Source organism: Sinohyriopsis cumingii, unplaced genomic scaffold, assembly GCF_028554795.1.
Source record: "Sinohyriopsis cumingii isolate HCF-2022 unplaced genomic scaffold, ASM2855479v2 utg000160l, whole genome shotgun sequence".
Taxonomy (NCBI): Eukaryota; Metazoa; Mollusca; class Bivalvia; order Unionida; family Unionidae; genus Sinohyriopsis; species Sinohyriopsis cumingii.
In genome coordinates this window covers 11,913,226-11,933,511 of record NW_028315873.1, presented here as the reverse complement: position 1 = coordinate 11,933,511, position 20,286 = coordinate 11,913,226, and the positions used below count along the sequence as shown (strand labels likewise).

Sequence of the window (20,286 nt, the reverse complement as noted above, 5' to 3'; positions counted from 1 at the left end):
AATTCTCACAGTATCATTAAAAAACAATGTAATATGAACAAAATTGAGTTGTTTGAGAAGAAATTAATTTTTTGAACCCAAAAATCACTGAAGCTACGAGTTCTTGCATTAAAGTCTCACATTAAATAACATTTGAAGTAGCCATGATAGTAGTTTAGGATGCAACTGTACCAATTTCACCTTTAGTATACCCAAATCTTGAATGTGATGGAGGAACATAGCTCAAAAATAAACACATCAATGTTAGAACCTGTTCACTGACTGTGAATCAACTAAATTGCTAGAAATTTGTTAATTCTTTTGACAACATAATAATTAGCTGTCAAATATGGAGTAAGCCTATAGTCTTTATGACATCCCAACAGTGTTTCCCTTTATGCATAGTTATGCGTCATGGACGCAAGCTGGAGAAATTTGACGCACACATTTTGTTGCCGTGCATTTTTTTGACGCAAAGGATTTTCATAATACTATCAGGATTTATTTAATATCCAATGCATTGGACGATGTATGGCATCGTATATACTTCGAGTATAGGCATTGACTGGTTCCCCACCTTGTCTGCTCCCTGCCTTGCGCTCCTCTATTCGTATAGCAAAGTGCAACACAGGGAACATATAAAACAATGAACCAAACTACCATAGGCAATGTTATGACGGAGTAGCTTCCCCTAATCTCGCAAGCTTCTCGCGATTTCCATCGAGCTCAGCAAGCTGTCATCTAGATGTTTAATCTCAAGGCTTGTTGCACTAGAAAGTGATTACCAGATTAAAACGTCATGCACTAAAATGCATTAGCGAAGAAAGTGAAAGAAGCAGAACATAAAAGAGTAACCGTGGAACTAACTTTAAGGAAAAATGGAGAAAATAATTCCCTTGACTGGAATAATGCACATTCATTATGAATACCGGTGCGACTTCTGATTGCGTGTTTGCAAAGACTGCAAAAGTGAATAATCTTTTCGTGACAGGATTTTAGAATTTTCAAAAATCTGCCCTCGTTCGCCATAAGATATCTGGAGAACACATTATAACCAAAGACATTATTTCACAACAATGAAATCAGTAAACTTGCAGAGAAAAATGCGTTTTTTGGATTACAAAGTCAGTGGGTTATTGCAGATTTTGTTTGTTTTTATCTTTTGCTGCAATAAAAGAAATTTCTTAAAGTTCAAGTGTAACTTATTAGAAAGAAGATGAATCATTATCCTCCTGGATATTTGAATAAATGTGTTGTAGGACGAAGTACAATGAAACCTATGATAGTATACATTTTATGAAAGGCAGCATAGATGTTAAAAACATTAAAATTAAAATAAAAAACGTAACAAAAACGCATTTTTTTCTCAATAAATAAAAAACGAAAAAAAAAACGTTCCAGTAGTTTTTAGGCAACACAAAAAATCCATATTTTACTTATTTACACGCTGCATACCAGTTTTAAAGTTTCAATGATACAAATATGAAAAAATGTCAAACGTTTTAAACCGTAGTCCAGATAACATTGAATTTTTTTCACTCAGTGTCGTTATCACTATCTGACTGATCTGACCACTCTATGGTTTCCTCCATGTAATTTATATTGTCCAGCTTTTCCTTTAGGTGAAGATTTGCATGCACAAACACTACATCTCGCACTCTCTTGCACTGCATACGGTTTCGCTTTTTCGTGTGAATGAAGTCATATAAAAAACGCAAAAACATTAAAAACGTAAAAATACGCGTTTTTCGATGTAAAATAAAAAACGGAAAAAAACGTTTTTGTCATCTATGAAAGGCAGTAAATTAACTCCCATTTCATTAAAAAGATTTATTTGGCCTTCTGTATTGGCTTATATGTAATGTGTTGGGCTATAATATTGCTTGAAGAGACTGTTAAAAGTACGACTTTAAAAGAAAAATGAACTAATACAATTATTCTTTAAATGGACAATGCATTTCTTTGTTAATTGTACATGTTGGTATATTTGTATGTTTAGAGAGAGAGAGAGAGAGAGAGAGAGAGAGAGTATGTTGTGCAAGTTGCAATATCCTATTTCAAGCTGAAAAAGTACGAGTCGTATGATAATTTGTCAGCATTTTTTGGACCCCCACATTTTTTATTTGACCCCCAGTTTTGACACCAAGGTTTTTTTTGTACCCTCAATTTTACACCCCTGGGGGATACACTGCATCCCAACCATGACCCCACCCCAACCACATGACCATGCCCAATGACCTCACAGTAATAATCGCTATACAACTAGAAATGACATCTCTTCGAGAATTTTGATTTCAGTAGAGCCGTAACATAGTGGAACAGGAAGAAAGAGTGACAGATATTTATGTGTTAGGGAGATATTTGACAATGGCTATTCCCACCACCACCACTTCCTCATTGGAGATCACACACACACAAAACTTAGGGTACATCCTGAAATACTGGCAGCATCCCTGCAGAGGAGATAACTTGACTATTCAATTTTATTGGTCTCTGGTTATCCCATGGTATTTCTGTTACTTGATCATTATCTTGCAGTGTGTCCATTCAGCATGGTTGAAAAAGGCTTACAACCATTGAGTTGTTCAAGGACTCCCATTACTACAGATATGAAAGAACTAGAACCATGCTATAAATCAGTGAAGATAAAATAGAGTACATATGTGTTTGACTGTCCCTGATTGGTTGATAATGAAAGTAAGATTTTAGTAAAAAGAATCTTTTGAGAGCTTGTCCTACTTGTAACTGAAAAAAGTGAGGGACATTGTTTTATTAACATAATTTCCATCCCTTTACAGACCCGAGTTTGGACGACTCACTGCTGAAATCAGCAGCTGACTCTTTGGTGCAGTATTGAAAGCACACATTTCAAATTTGTATAGATCCAGAAAATGGTGTGGCTGTTATGGGTTTTTTCTTGACAAAAGCTGTCGTCATAGATGTGTCTATACTGATATAAATTTGATCATGAGCACTCAAAATTTTAAGTTACTAAATTTTAATATTGTCGTGTTTGCACAAATTTACAGTGGGAACTGAATTAGTGCAGAGTCCTGAACTCTTGAGTTTTGTGCAGAAATATGGAATCCAAGCAGAATATATCCAGAAATGTAGAGGTTTTTAATCTTGAATTTAGTCTCTCCATTGTGTTTCATACTGATATGCATATTCACAGAACATTTGTGTAGTAGAAGGAAAAGTAAGTTAGAAATTTAGATACATATCATAAACAAGACAAATTGTATGTGGGGGGAGAAGATCATTAGAACAGGCTGGAATGGAGAAGTATAATAAAAACAGTAATGAGTAGAAGTGTGCTTCCTTTTTTATGTGTGCAACATTATTTTCTTAGCTTCAGTAAGAAATTTCATCAAAAGGAAGAACATAAAGGGTGTACAGTTAACTAAACCAATATGAATTTAGCTACTTAAAAGCTGTATCAAATTGATTTTAACCTTCTGGTCTATTTCTGTCCAATCTGGTGATACGTCCACTGAATCAGTATGGTTAGAAAAAATATTTGGCAAATTAAAAAAATTAAAAATCTTTTGGCATATTATGATTATACCCTACTTCTCCCTGAGAGATGTGGATAATTTTATTTCTTGGTTTGTTGATTGTGGTTGCTGCTCAGTTCAAATGCATCATTGAAAACCATTGATGCATTCTCATACTTTGTTACAAATATTTATTACAGATGCATATCATGAGATATTGGTGAATATAGCTTGAATAAGTTATAACAGTTCTAGTTGGAACAATGAACATTGTTAAGAGAAAATTTAAGTGACCTAAAATGTAAACTTTTCGGCAGTGTGTGATGCAGGATTGCTCAAGACTTTTCCATCTCATATGCTTACCATGAAAAATCCATTTGCACCAACTGATGATGACTTTTAGGTAACTGTCAGAAAGACATAATTGACAATATTCTATAGTCTACAAAAATTACTTGAGTCAAAAGTTGTAAACTCGTACAGCTGTGGAAAAAATGATTGACTAGTACCTTTGCTGCTGTTGCTACAGTTGATTAGTTGGTTGATTCAGTGTGGTTTGGTTTTGGGTTTTTTGTGATTTTTTTTACAATATATTAGGTGGAGGAAGGACCCCAAAAGACCACCAACCTAAATTGGTTGATCTGTGACACAAACTCACTCTGTGAGATGTTTAAGTGATGTAAAAGCAAGCACCTTAGTACACTTGCGCATATGGAGCCTCTGTTGATTTGACGTTTATCTCCAACAGCTGAAGTCATTTAGACATGAGCTCTCGGGGTTTCAGTTGATCAGTATGGCCTTTACACCATTTTCAGATGAAGAGAATCTATATATGGCAGCCAGTTTTACTGCTGAAGAAAATCCAAGTCCTTTTGAGACACCAAACACCACTTATGTAGAACCACTGACCTTCCACAAGTAACTGGCAACATTCTCATTAGCACAATGGAGGCAAGTAATCACATGACAAGCATCTTGTACCACTTCCATGGAAGCCCCTCAGATCTGTATCACAAGACAAGCATCTTATACCACTCTGCCATGAAAGCTCCTCAGGCCATAGGTATAAGTCTCATATGAAAGACTAGAAGTGGGAGATAGAACCTGTGACAACTGGATTGAAAGTGCATAATGTTACTGCTAGGCCATCAGTGATGATGATACTGTTGATAATGCAGTTAACTGCAATGACATTGATTTTATAAGTGCTCTGGGAAAAATGATTCCTTGACTTTCATCCATTTTTTAAAATCTATGATATAAAAATGTTTGACTTGCTATATTTTGTTATAACTTTATATTAGTCTTGCAACAAGGCGTAAAAATAAGACATTGGTAACTGAAAAAGATGTTCTTACAAGAAATGATATAGTGTAAAAGTAGACAAATGATGCAACATCACTTCCACAGGCATCATTGTTTTTTTTTCTCTGACAAATCATAAAAGTTTACCAAAACATTTATTGGAAAAAAATAATAACAATGAATCATAGAATCTGACCACACATTTAAAGCAATACAAGATTTAACTATCATTCTAATCAAAAGCAGCATGCATGAGAACAAAGAAAAATAGCAAAACATATTGATCACTTAGGAAACACAGAGTTTAGTAAGGATACAAATTCATGATTTCTGTATTAGAATGGAAATATCTATTATAAAATCTGTATTCATGGATGTTAAATTAATAGGTATTAAGGGACTGATCAATGACATCTACAAATAATAAGTCACCATGAAAAGCTGTGATTTCACAGTATCAGAGACATACTTGGCTGACAGAAAAACAAACAAAAGGACAAAAGGCTGATTATAATGAATGAATATAAATAAAAATATGCAGTAGATTATATGATGTATATGAATTCAGTAGATTACCTCCAGCCAGCTGTCATTTAAATCGCTTCTGTCCCTAACCCAATATTAAAATCACTTCTTCCGCCGACTAACCCATAGCCAGAAATTATGTCAAAAAATATACTTCTGTAGGGGGCAGTGTTTCTCGATTAAAACACATTTGACGGCGGATCATAATTTTATTAAATTGCTTCTGTTGTGGGTTGGTTGAATTTGAAAGTGCCTTCCCCCCAGGGGGTATATGTTTTACTGGAGCAGCCCTAATTTGAATTAACTCTCAAAATAATTTTTAAAACATTCAAAAGAAGAAGTCCCCAAAAATTGAGTGCTCTGAATGAATTTCTGATTCTCGATTGTGCTGATGTGTCAACAGTTTTGTCATATTACAATGGCATTGTCCAGAAACCTTCTGAATAAATTCATAATAGTTCCAGAATAATATTTTAGTCCATACAGTGATATGGGCACTTTGTAAATCCAACGAATAATCCAAACAAATATTTCCTCTTAAATTATATCTAAGCACAACATTAAACACATCTGCAGACTGCTATTAAAACAATAACATAGCAAATGGGAATATAGGAATCTAATTCATCCTTACATACACACAATGGCTGTATTACAACTATTTAAGTTGCAGTACTTTCTGCATTATCTCTGTCACAATCCTCCAACAAAAATCACCTGACTGAATCATCCATTGTGAAATCACCCCAAGCTTGTACAAAGATTCAATACTATCATTACTTTTAGAACTTGTAAACATCTATTTGTAGCCCATATGTGATCTACAGAGATGTACCCGAAGTAAAAACACAATATATACATAACACTATTACTTATGTACTAAAGTTGTTGATTTTATATGTTTGACGCTATTTTTCAGCACATGATATGCTATTAGTGACAGCCAGTCAGTCTATTGGAGGAAGAACTAGGGAAAACCACTAGAAAAACCACCAACACATGGGAAGATACTTGGAAGCTTCCTTGCACCAGCACATTGGCTTAGCATGCGATTCAAACCCACGTGGACAGATGTGAGATGTCAGTGACCTGTAAAGGTGAAAACCTTAGACCAATCAACCAACAGGCAACCCACTTACATAGTGTAAACAGTTTAAAGTTAGTAAAGACTAGGACAAGTCTTTATTACAACTCATTTTGTCCTTCAACGAAATGATAAAGGAGTACATTATCTACTGAGATTCTTCTAATAGACTTCATTAATAACTTCAGAAGCACATTAAATACTCATGACACTTTATTGGGTTAGAATAAAATGTTTGTTTCTTCATGCCCTACTTAGAACAAACTGCAGTTCACTTAATATTTATTCACAAAAAAATAACTGGATCAATGCTCTGTGGATCTGTAGAAAGTGTACAAGACTATTTCTATCTCTGCTTTGTGAATCTCTAGAAAATATGCAAGACTATTTGTATCACTTATTTGTGGAATTATATAAAGTATACAATACTATTTCTTATCTTCCATGTGTTACCAGGAACAGTGCATCAGTTTATTTTAATCCTTCACGCCATATGGTAATTTAACAATAAATACTTTCGTATGTGGCAATATAATGTTTGGCATGAAGCGAATATTCATAATTTCAATGTTGTTCATAAATCTATTAAAAAGAACAAATTGATTTGCTTAAGCAGGCATGTTCCTATCACGCATGCACTTGCACTAAATATAAATTTTACGAATGATATGTCATCACCTCCAAAAAGATTCAATCTAGATAAGGCAGTGTTCACTTTTAATTTCATTATTTTGTTCCATTTCATTTATTTATTTATTTGTTGTCATTTCCCTTTCCTTTCCTCAACTTTCTACACATAGCTTGACATGTTTTAATTGACAATTTCCCATTTTAACTTCATTCCTTTCTTTATCCTCATCTTTCGCCTTCTCTCAAATTGTTCATTTACTTGCTTTATGTACCTTTGATAATACTAATGTTTAACCAAGAGACTCTTCATTTTGACTTTTTAGCAACTGAGCTTTTTATCATTAAAGCTTAACATCTTCCACCATATATTGATATATTTAAATTGTTTGTATCATATAAGGAGAAGAACATTATAAACCATTGACATTTGTTCTAAACCTTTACATTCTATATTGCACCTCTTGTAATCTCCAACAACAAATTTATGAAATTTAAACTAAGAAACTAATGTTCTTTATGACAAAATGTAAGGAAAACTCAAACCTCTGTAAGCTGTGTAACTAGAGTTATTGAAAGGAAAGGGTATTTTAAATACTGTTTGTGAAATAAAAATAATAATAATAATAATAATAATAAAATACATCATAATTTGTCTATCATTTCCTACATTTCATTTATTTGCAAAAGTTTATGTTTCTGGTTATCTATTTACAATTATATATAGCTCAATACTGATATGGACAGACTATAAGTAATTTTCCCTTTACGAAAGTCAGCATCAATTATGATTCTCAACAACTATGCACTTCTATTATAATATCTACAAAGTATTTTACAGCATTTTTGAAATGTATTATATGCATTCTCTTTTGTTCTCCACCTATCATGGTGAGGCTACCGAAGGGACTGAGCTGTTGCTTGGACACCGTGAAAAGAGTTTCATTTCTGTCTCAAATGCGTAAGAGTGAAAGTGCATAAAATGGAAGAAATGACCTTGAACAAATACCCTTGATTGTGGTATATGAGATGGCATCAAACGAATAACAAGTGTAGTAAAGTTCATTCCAGCATGTCAGATAAATAGTATGACCTGATGCAGCATTAAAACAACCTGAAATATTGACTCACGACCTTGAATTTTATGATAGGACTCAAAATACAGAATTCAATACATCTTTTTGAAACAAGAGATAAGTATAGCAATATGACCCATTTATCTTAAACAGGAGATAAGTATAGCAATGTGACCCATTTATCTTAAACAAGAAATAAGTATAGCAATGTGACCCATTTATCTTAAACAAGAAACAAGTATAGCAATGTGACCCATTTATCTTAAACAAGAGATAAGTATAGCAATGTGACCCATGTATTTTAAACAAGAAACAAGCATAGCAATGTGACCCATTTATCTTAAACAAGAGATAAGTATAGCAATGTGACCCATATATCTTAAACAATAATTAAGAGCAAACATGAATATATGGCTATGACCTAAGAAGATTGTGCCTCAACTAGTGCCCATCCAAACATTTCAAACAGCTCAAAAGTTTAATGACGAAAATAAAAACAGCCTGAAAGCTTAAAATGATGACTAGTAACCCTGACCACGATTAGAGGAATTCCTATTGTGCCAGGTGACATGTATTATGAGCTTATCTTGGTATGTAGTATGCTAATCCATAACAATGACCTTAAAGAAGGGACCTTACCTTGTAATGCAGTGTGCTAATCCATAACTTTGGCCTTAAAGATGGGACCTTACCTGTAATGCAGTGTGCTAATCCATAACTTTGGCCTTAAAGATGGGACCTTATCTTGTAATGCAGTGTGCTAATCCATAACTTTGGCCTTAAAAATGGGACCTTATCTTCATATGCTGCATAAAGACCCATAACAATGGCCTTAAAGATGGGACCTTACCTTGTAATGCAGTGTGCTAATCCATAACAATGACCTTAAAGATGGGACCTTATCTTGTAATGCAGTGTGCTAATCGATAACTATGGCCTTAAAGATGGGACCTTACCTTGTAATGCAGTGTGCTAATCCATAACAATGACCTTAAAGATGGGACCTTACCTTGTAATGCAGTGTGCTAATCCATAACAATGACCTTAAAGATGGGACCTTACCTTGTAATGCAGTGTGCTAATCCATAACTTTGGCCTTAAAAATGGGACTTTACCTTGTAATGCAGTGTGCTAATCCATAACTTTAACCTTAAAAATGGGACCTTACCTTGGTATGCAGCATGTGATAATAATGTGATATGTAATCTCGAAGTGAAACACCACCACCGTTTCTTAATGTAATCAGTGTGCTTGATTTGTGTAAAAGCCTGAATGGAGTGGACTGTTAAGTGTGATGATTTGTGTAAAAACCTGAGATCATTCAGTGTGGACTGTTCAGTGTAGTTGATTTGTGTAAACACTTGACATCATTCAGTGTAGACAGTTCAGTGTAGTTGTTTTTGTGTAAACACTTGACATCATTCAGTGTAGACAGTTCAGTGTAGTTGTTTTTGTGTAAAAACTTGACATCATTCAGTGTGGACTATTCAGTGTAGTTGATTTGTGTAAAAACTTGACATCATTCAGTGTAGACTGTTCAGTGTAGTTGATTTGTGTAAAAACTTGACATCATTCAGTGTGGACTATTCAGTGTAGTTGATTTGTGTAAAAACTTGACATCATTCAGTGTGGACCGTTCAGTGTAGTTGATTTGTGTAAACATTTGACACCAATCAGTGTAGACTGTTCAGTGTAGGTGATTTGTATAAACACCTGACAAATAGTTCATGGTGACACATATCACCACTGTTAAATACTTACAGACACCAGTAGTTTAACATGATACCCATGTGAGTCTAACCATTATTGTTTCTTTCTGTTACTTAGTTTATGACCATAGGGTCGTAACACTAGAACCTGCCGAAGTGGTAGTAGTAGCTGTAACATTGGTAAAAGAAGAGGTAATCCTAACAGAAGCAATAACTGTAGTGGGATTATTATTACTATTATTATTATTATTATTATTACCACACAGTCGTAATGACAGCGTCATATTCCTTCATTGGCAATTACTGTCAAACTATTTGCACCTTTTAGACAAAATACTCTGTTTACAAAGAAGGCAAGCCTGTCATATTATTCGTCATACTCCAGTACCCTTTGTAATATTATGTATTATATATGCCATTGCCTAGAAGGCTATCATACAATTTTAATTTAACCATCATGTTGACATGAACCGAATAATAATGTATTCTATGTGACACATGCCTAGAAGGCTATCATACGTATTTTACTTTGACCATCATGTTGACAAGAACCGAATAATAATGCATTCTATGTGACACATGCCTAGAAGGCTATCATACATATTTTAATTTAAACATCATGTTGATATGAACCGAATAATAATGTATTCTATGTGACACATGCCTAGAAGGCTATCATACATATTTCAATTAAACCCGACATCATGTTGACATGAACATATACTGTTTTTCAGCAGTTAACTTTCATCATCTAGAGAATTACAAGTATTTATAATAGTAATTATAGAAGTGACAAAGCCTAACAATTAAAGAACATAACGTAGTAAGGATACATCAGATTATGACCTTGACTCTTTGTATGCACTCAACTTGACCACTTTATGGACATGCTTGAACAAATGTAAATGTCAATTGAACATTTTGACCTTCGGAAAGGTACGATTTTCATCAGTACACCTAAATAATAATTTGCAAGTACCCAAAGTGCAAGGTATCCATATAAATTTGGGCAGAATCTGTTATTTGGAACTAATATTACAATGAAGCCAGTTTTCCTATTTCCTCTTTATTATGACCTTGATTTTTATTTTACCATTTGAATCCCAAATCATGTGCAAGCCATCTGCAAATTTTAGATGATGTATGTCCTGTACAATTAATTTTATTGTGCAGAAATCATTTATTTTTTTAATCATTGACCTTAACCTTTGACCTCTTGGATCCCAATATCAAAATGAGTATTCCTTACACCAAATGCAGACCATCCACAAAGGTTTGGACTCCATGTGGTGTAGAACTCAATTTGCTGTGCAGAAACCATTTTTAATTTTACTTGCAGTGACCCTGACCTTGAGCTAATTGACCCTGAACCTGACGGGGTTCTTCCTTATATCAAGTGCAATTCGTTCACTACGTTTGGTAACTGTAGATGATAGGCAACTAAAGTTACTGTTCAAAAATCCAATTGGCAATACATACATGATGGGCAACTAAAGTTACTGTTCAAAAGTCTAATCAGCAATAAATAGATGATGGGCAACTAAAATTACTGTTCAAAAACCCAATTGGCAATAAATAGATGATGGGCAACTAAAGTTACTGTTCAAATATCCAACTGGTAATAAATAGATCACGGGCAACTAAAGTTACTGTTCAAAAATCCAACTGGTAATAAATAGATGACGGGCAACTAAAGTTACTGTTCAAAAATCCAACTTGTAATAAATAGATGATAGGCAACTAAAGTTACTGTTCAAAAATCCAATTGGCAATAAATAGATGATGGGCAACTAAAGTTACTGTTCAAAAATCCAACTTGTAATAAATAGATGATGGGCAACTAAAGTTACTGTTCAAAAATCCAACTTGTAATAAATAGATGACGGACAACTAAAGTTACTGTTCAAAAATCCAATTGGCAATAAATACATGATGGGCAACTAAAGTCACTGTTCAAAAATCCAATTGGTAATAAACAGATGACGGGCAACTAAAGTTACTGTTCAAAAATCCAACTTGTAATAAATAGATGATAGGCAACTAAAGTTACTGTTCAAAAATCCAATTGGCAATAAATAGATGATGGGCAACTAAAGTTACTGTTCAAAAATCCAATTGGTAATAAACAGATGATGGGCAACTACAGCTATTGTTCAAAAATCCAACTTGTAATAAATAGATGATGGGCAACTAAAGTTACTGTTCAAAAATCCAACTTGTAATAAATAGATGACGGACAACTAAAGTTACTGTTCAAAAATCCAATTGGCAATAAATACATGATGGGCAACTAAAGTCACTGTTCAAAAATCCAATTGGTAATAAACAGATGATGGGCAACTAAAGTCACTGTTCAAAAATCCAATTGGTAATAAATAGATGGTCAGATACATGATGAGATAGGTAACATACTATGGAGCACCTTATGGTAGCCATATACAACTCATTTTAGGCAAGTACAATGTCCTATCAGTAGGGTAGAACAATGATGAAATAAATGTATTTTACGACCATTTTGCCTGAATACTGGAATTGCCACTCCCTTTCATTTTGAATTCGTCCAAGATCTTGATGATACAAGTGCATACACCTAGTCTGCTCAAAATCAGATCAGAAATAGCTCTCTAGAATTGTAACATACTCATCATATCACATACATGATCATCTCATTAACATGCATGCATCTCGCTCCTTAATGAATTGTAGGAGATTGAGGATTTAAACCTATATTACAAGTTTTATCCAAATATGATCAGAAATATAGTCTTCAATGTTGTAACACCCTCAGCAAATCAGATGCAAGATCACCTTACTAATATGTTCGGCTCTTGTTCTTTCAAAGGGCAGCAGTTGCCCTAGCCTGAATAGCCCAGGCAACTAAACATTATTGTTAGGCAATTAATATTTCATATCCGTAACCCAATTTCAACATAATGAACAAATATTTTCATTATATGACCATGCTCCTGATATAATTTTGCTGGATTATTACATGAATATTGGAAATGTCAGCCTATCATTTTGAAACTAATTCGAAATATTCAGGATAAAATTCCAGGTTCCAAGTTTGATCAAAATGATATCAGAAATCTGGTGGCAAGAAACGTGGCTAATAAGATACATCAACTCACTAATACATAGATTTCACTGATTACTGAGTTTTTCTATTATATTAATTCAAAGGCATTATCACTACAAGATACCCTTTGTCTCTGTTAATAAAGTCGATCTTTTATTTATCTTTAAAGTAATCAAAAATTATCACCAGGTTAAATCAAAAAAGTTTCAACAATGACCTTAACATAGGGTGTGGAAGGATGTAGCAATGGACATGTACATGAGTACCAAAGTGTCTCAGCAATTAAATTGCAAGAAAACCTTTGGTTAAATTTTAAGTTGCTGAAACCAAAGATAGGGAGGCGGAGAATTATGGATATCCTCTAAATAGTGAAAGTAGAATGCTGAAAATAAAATATGTCCATGCAGTATTACCCCCATAAATGCTAAAGGTGTAATGGTAAACAGGAGCTTGGTGATCTTAACGCCAGATTCCATTGTACCATGAATATGCATAAAAGTAAGTTTTCAGAAATGTCCAAAGTACACTGATCATAAGCACTGTGTGCTGATATCGGCATTCCTATGACAGAGGTTATAACCTTTGCTCCACTGACTACCAGTACTTTCCAAATATGTATTAATCTGAAAGAACTTTATGGCTAGTAGCAAATAATTTTAGAAAATTGAATGACCTCTATATAAACCTGCAGTTAGTCAAATTATGAGTTTTGAGTAGTTACTTTCATATTTCTTTGCAATTTTCTATTTTCATAACAGCAGCCATACCTAAAGGCAATCATCATCATTTGTATGACACTGTAAGACCTCTAATTCTGTTAAACATATTCTGCTAGTGGCCATATAATTGTTTATAAAGTTTTAGTAACAGTGGCCATATTTAAATTCAGACTGGCATCATTTGTTAAACTCTAAATGTCCTTCATGCCAGGATACATTCACCTCAGTTTGGTCAAAATTGCTTCGGTGGTTTGGTGGAAAACGTTAATTAGTGATGAACCATGCAGGACACTCAACACATGACCCACAACAAGCATGAGGTTATACTATACGTTCACCAGGCAAACTAAAGGTTACACAGTAAAACATTTCAGGTAGTTCAAGGTTTTAATTTCAATAACAAACCTCAGGGTCAGCACCTCATTTTCCAACAAACATTAAAAGATCAATGACCCTGTCTCTTAAATAAATTAATAAAATGATATTAATTTCTTTATTTTGTTACACATGTTTAAGAATTAGCATTGTTGTTAATAAATTAACATATCACTCTACTAGTATTATCTTATCTCCACGATTATTTCAAGAATTCACATACAGACTTCTGTGATGTGACTCTAAAACCTCGCAATAAAGCCATAAGATATTTGTATATTAGATAAATGAATGAATAAAATGCTTCAACAAGAAGGATAATAATCCTGCATGATGACTATCAGTAATGTACGTCAGTAGATCTATACAAGTTCCAGGGCATCACTGGCCTGAGGACTATCAGTAATGGATGTCAGTAGATTTATACAAGTTCCAGGACATCACCGGCCTGAGGACTATCTGTAATGGATGTCAGTAGATCTATACAAGTCCCACTACATCACTGGCCTGAGGACTATCAGTAATGGATGTCAGTAGATCTATGCAAGTTCCAGGACATCACTGGCCTGAGGACTATCAATAATGGATGTCAGTAGATCTAAACAAGTTCCAGGACATCACTGGCCTGAGGACTAAAAGTAATGGCTGTCAGTAGCTCTATATGAGTTCCAGGACATCACCGGCCTGAGGACTAAAAGTAATGAGTGTCAGAAGTGATATACACGGATTAGGACAGTACTGGTCTAATGACTATGAGTGATGATGTGGGTATATAGCTACAAGGATTAGGACAGCACTGGTCTGTTGACTATCACTGAGTGATAATGTGGGTATATAGCGACACGGATTAGGACAGCACTGGTCTAATGACTATCAGTGATAATGTGGGTATATAGCTACAAGGTTCAGGACAGCACTGCCTAATGACTATCTGTAATGATGTGGGTTTATAGCTACAAGTATTAGGACAGCACTGGTCTGATGACTATCAGTGATGATGTGGGTATATAGGTACAAGGATCATGACAGCACTGGCCTGAAGACAATCATACTACACTGCTCAGTGACTATTAGAGATGGATGTCACTAGTTATTCACAAGGATCAGGACAGCATTGCCTAATGATTATCAGTGATGGGTAGCACTAGAGCGCTAATAAGATCAGGACAGCACTGGCCCAGTGACCATTAGTGATGGCCGTCAGTAGATATGTACAAGGATCAGGAGTACTGGCTGATGACTGTCAGTAATACTAGTCGGTAGATATGTACACGGATCAGGACAGCAATGGCCAGATGACAATAAATAAAAGATGTCCGTACATATGTACACGGATCAGGACAGCAATTGCCTGATGACAATAAATAGATGTCGGTAGATATGTACACGGATCATGACAGCAATGGCCTGATAACAATAAATAGATGTTGGTAGATATGTATACAGATCAGGACAGTAATGGAATGATAACTTTAAATAATAGATGACAGTAGATATGTACAAGAATTATGAGAGCACGGACCCAATGACTATCAGTAATGGATGTCAACAAATACAGCCTCTAGCAAAGAAGTTGCCATGAAGTCTGGACTAGATGAATCCAGTCTGCTGAATATGGTCAAATGGTGCTGATTATTATATAGGCTATATCAGACAAACACACACACACAAATCCTGATGCCAAGAAGTCTGGATGAGATGAATACAATCTGTTGAATATGGTCAAATGGTGTTGATTAATTTATAGGCCATATCACACACACGTCCTGATGTCATTAAGTCTGGAATAGATGAATACTTTCTGTTGAATATATCCAATGGTGTTGAGCAGTACATAGGCCACATCACACCGCGATGCCATGAAATCTGGACTAGATGAATACTTTCTGTTGAATATGGTCCAATGGTGCTGATTAGTTTATAGGCCATATCAAACAAATACACACACCGTGATGCCATGAAAACTGGACTCGATGAATAATTTCTGCTGAAAATGGTCAAATGTTGTTGACTGGTTATATGCCTGTATACAACTTGGACAAATCTGAAAGGCCTTCATGCAAACATGTTTTATGTAAAACACAATCAGATCATGTTGAACATTCTGAATGAATTGTGATCATGATCATCTGCACAAATTTAAAGGCCTGTGTGCTTTCTGTTAAATTCAGTCTAATCTCTCTCTATATTCATCTCAATTATCTTTTCTTGCTAACTTCTCTGCATGCTTCTATGGTTGATAGTTTAATATGTTAAACCTAGGTGAAGCAGTAGCTTTTCAAACAACTAAAAACTATTTCACAGAGACATTCCTACATAAAATATAGCAAAGTCCTGTAACATTTTAAATTCTAAGATATTTATAATTAAAAAATGAGACAGCTGTAGCTGAGACAAGAAGCAGCAATTTCAGAAACTAACCTTGACTTCATCTCCATCGTTACTGAATGACAGTGGCCTGGCAATGATATTCAAATTTTCCATGAGACGTAAGATGAGATCATTGTTGTCATGGCAATCAGGATTATTTTCTTTTGTCCAGATGGCATCTGGAGATAGAAATGTCACTTGTGTTACTTAAAATTGCTGAACATTTCAAACTCATTTTAAAACACAGACACATGCTTTGTACACATGATGCAATATATTTGTTTATGTTTAGCATTTATTCCACCCATTTAGCTGTCTGCCACAGTCCCACTCACTTCAATATTATGTGTGCATGCAAGAGTTCTATAATATACTCCACTCTTACAGCTATATGTTACAGTCCCACTCAATGCAATATTATCAGTGCATGCAAGAGTTCTATAAATATTCTACTCTTACAGACGTCTGTCACAGTCCCACTCACTACAATATTATCAGTGTATGCAAGAGTTCTGTAAATATTCCACTCTGCGGCATGATGCCCCAGTGCTAGACATCACTATAAACTGCCACACTGCAGACATGGTAGGGATATGACTGAACAATTGTTAAAGCTACGTTAAAAATCCAAATCACACACATACACTTACTTGGCATTTCAAAGCGAGTTAACCTGTACAGTCACTATTGGTTCAAGGGTTTTTGGTGCTGATCCCTCCTTATGGAGGGCATGACTCACTACCTCTCAAGGGTGTATCTCCTCCTAAATGGGAGGTAGAGACACTACAAGAATGGTGCATCTCCTTCATCAGAGGCAGCAACACATCACGATAGGAGTGGTGCATCTCCTTCATCGGAGGCAGCAACACCTCATGATAGGAGTGGTGCATTTTCTAAATATGAGGCAGCAACAACTCATGATAGAGTGGTGCATTTTCTAAATATGAAGCAGCAACACGTCATGCTACCAGTGGTGCATTTTCTAAATATGGGGCAGCAACACCTCATGATAGGAGTGGTACATTTTCTAAATATGAGGCAGCAACACGTCACGATAGGAGTGGTGCATTTTCTAAATATGAGGCAGCAACACGCTACAAGCTGAGCAGTGCATCTCCTTCACAATAGGTGGCAGCATCATATATATATATATATATATATATATATATATATATATATATATATATATGCACCATTGTTTCTGTAACATCATTTGTTGATGATGTGTATATGGTCGACATGTTAAATGGATCAGAGCTTACAGGCAAGGCAATGTGCGCCATTTACCTGCAGACCCAAGTCTGAAACTTTGTAGAGTATGAATTAAAATTCTCTTACCTGTATGATTATGCTATTTATTCGTATATATAGAAAATCATTTTCAATTATCAAAGATTCTCCTGTGGAATCCATGGATAACATTTTCCATTCTGTTTGGTGTATATTTGTAATATGTAACTCGCTTTGTTTGTATGTAGCATATATAAAGTGGATCCTGTGTTCTCTATGTATGCTGTAAAGTGTTAAATGTTTACCTGTCTATTTCCGTATAAGAAGAGGATTTCTCGCAGTTCTTGAAAACTTTTTTGATTAAAGGAAGCAGACATACATTCAACAGAAATGTACTGGCCAGACATTAGGAATGCTTTGAATAAAATAACTCAAGAAGAAAATTACTAGAGATATCGTATTCTATGTCAGTAACGACAGAAGAGAAGCATAGCCTTTATTTTAGCATGCTGTCATTATTCCCGCACAATGTTACCGGAACCTATATATAATGTGATAAATGTGGGGTGGGGGGATGTACCCAGCCCTTACGCATGTGTTACATCAAGCAACCTACATCCATGAATGACAAACTTTATAACATATGACTTAAACAATGAACAGATACTGTAACATTACTAGAGCAAAATAATGGAGAGGTCAGGTCTCAAATGCGGTTCAAAAATGCTGTTAGATGTAAATTTTATCAGATGAATCATGGAAAATGTCTGAACAATAGAACGTCCTTGAAAAGATGAACTAGCTGCACTCTGCGTATAACATTATCAAGGACCAAGCAAGTTGCACAAGTGGATAGCATCATACTAGCGATTTTTCACGCTAGAGAAGGATGTATTCACATAAAACAGATGATGGGTTTTTTGGCGCCAAAAGGAAAGCTAAACAATAGCTATGGGCAATCTATTGCTGCTATTAAAAGCAATATTTTCAAGAGGGCTACTGTGTGGCCATGTGAGGCATACAGTCATCATGTGATACAGTATCATTTAGTGAAAATCTCATGTAGATATAAATCTCCATTCAGGAGGAGTAGCAATAAACCACTCCCTCGATAACTCGTGCAATGATAACTGCTTATAACGCGGGATCAGGCATGGATCCCATTTTTGAAACCAAAAAATACCAAAAAAATTATTCCTATTTGCTGAACTTGACGAAAATCACAATCACAATCGGTAACAGAAACTGATATATCACTCGTTTTATCATCAAAAAAGATAGATAGGACCTGAACATTTTAATCAACATTATATATCAACTTTAAAAAGAAGTCATACAATTTGTTACATTTTCTTTAAAAATGACATTCTTAGTACACCATAATTAACGATACTCGAGGAAATTTCGATAAATGAAAATGTCATGCCTAGTGGAGGCAGTACTTCGATAAATAAATACCAATTAAATATTCTTTTTGTAAAAATTGAAATTGTGTTCTACTTCTAGCTTTTAGTTACTTTTAAGTGTAATCGTCATAAATGGAATAAATGAAATGTGTCCTGCTGTAATTAAACGTAAAATGTGTCAGTATATTGTAACAGCTATGTCTGCAAGCGTTTCTCCGAGAACCTAATTAAGTGCCGACCATGTTTTGATATTGGACTAGCGGAAACATTTGTTGTATTGTTGCACTAAATAAAAAGTAGGCCTCCTTTTCTATTAGCACGTTAATTACGGCTTTTGAATCAAATAAAGTAGGTGGAATAAACAAAAAAGTTAAAAAGGCATGCAATTCCTACATGCTTAAGAACTAGCAATCCTTTCTTCTGTACAAAGTAATTTGTCTGGCATAAACCTTCACCATTTTGATTCTATAAATCGATAACAATATGCATTGTCTCTCTGCTTATGTTATATTTTTTAATGAAAACTTTTCTTTACTGAAATGCAATGCTTTGTTAAAGTCTATTTATCTGAAACATACCAAAATATTTAATTTGATGTTGTAATTGTTACAGGAAATGTATTTTGCAATGAAATTGTTCTGAAAGTTTATGGTGATTCACAAACCTATTAATTCCTGAGTGAGCTTTCCAGTTTTCTTGAACTCACGCCACTTTTGAATGACAGCTGGTGTTTTTATTTTCTTCAGGATGAAATTATCAGCTGTAATGATGGTCCTCAAGGAATAAATCAACCACTGTGGGTCCAGCATGATCTGTTCCTTCAATCCTTCAGTCCTTTAATTTACATTAACAAGTGTGTGCATTGCTGTATATACTATCTACAAAACATTTTACTCATTTTTTTTACAATAAAAATATTTTCCCCCAAAACAGAATCCTCCAAAACTTAATAACATGATATTATACTAATACAAATGATCAACTTAGACATAAAATAGCATTAGCCCCTAAAGCTTCATATTGATACAAATTTACCTTTCCTGAATTACAATAAAGGGATATACCTAAAGACAATTCCTTACAGAAAGTCTTGCAAATGTTAATGGATTTGTCAACAGTGAACTTCCAGAACAGTTATAATTACCTGTACTACACAGTCTTTAACTCATCTTACCCACCTTAACGTTACCTTCACTTCTGAAGTAGCGCTCTTTGCACCCCTTTAATTTTGAAAAGCCTTTTGGTTGCATTTTCCTTTTAAGAATAATATAAGCCAGACACTGAAGGATGTAAGATGCTAGTCTC

At 34.6% G+C, this 20,286-nt stretch overlaps 1 protein-coding gene across 1 annotated transcript in view; it reads right to left on the bottom strand.

Annotated features, from left to right (window-relative positions):
- Positions 1-20,286, bottom strand: part of LOC149774788 (uncharacterized) — a 102,136-nt gene that overhangs the window by 45,419 nt on the left and 36,431 nt on the right. The window contains exons 6-7 of the mRNA XM_089944791.1: positions 19,646-19,815; positions 16,397-16,524 (exon numbers count right to left, since the gene is read on the bottom strand). Of these exons, the coding sequence (XP_089800917.1) occupies positions 16,397-16,524; positions 19,646-19,815 (298 nt within the window). The remainder of the gene's footprint in view (positions 1-16,396; positions 16,525-19,645; positions 19,816-20,286) is intronic.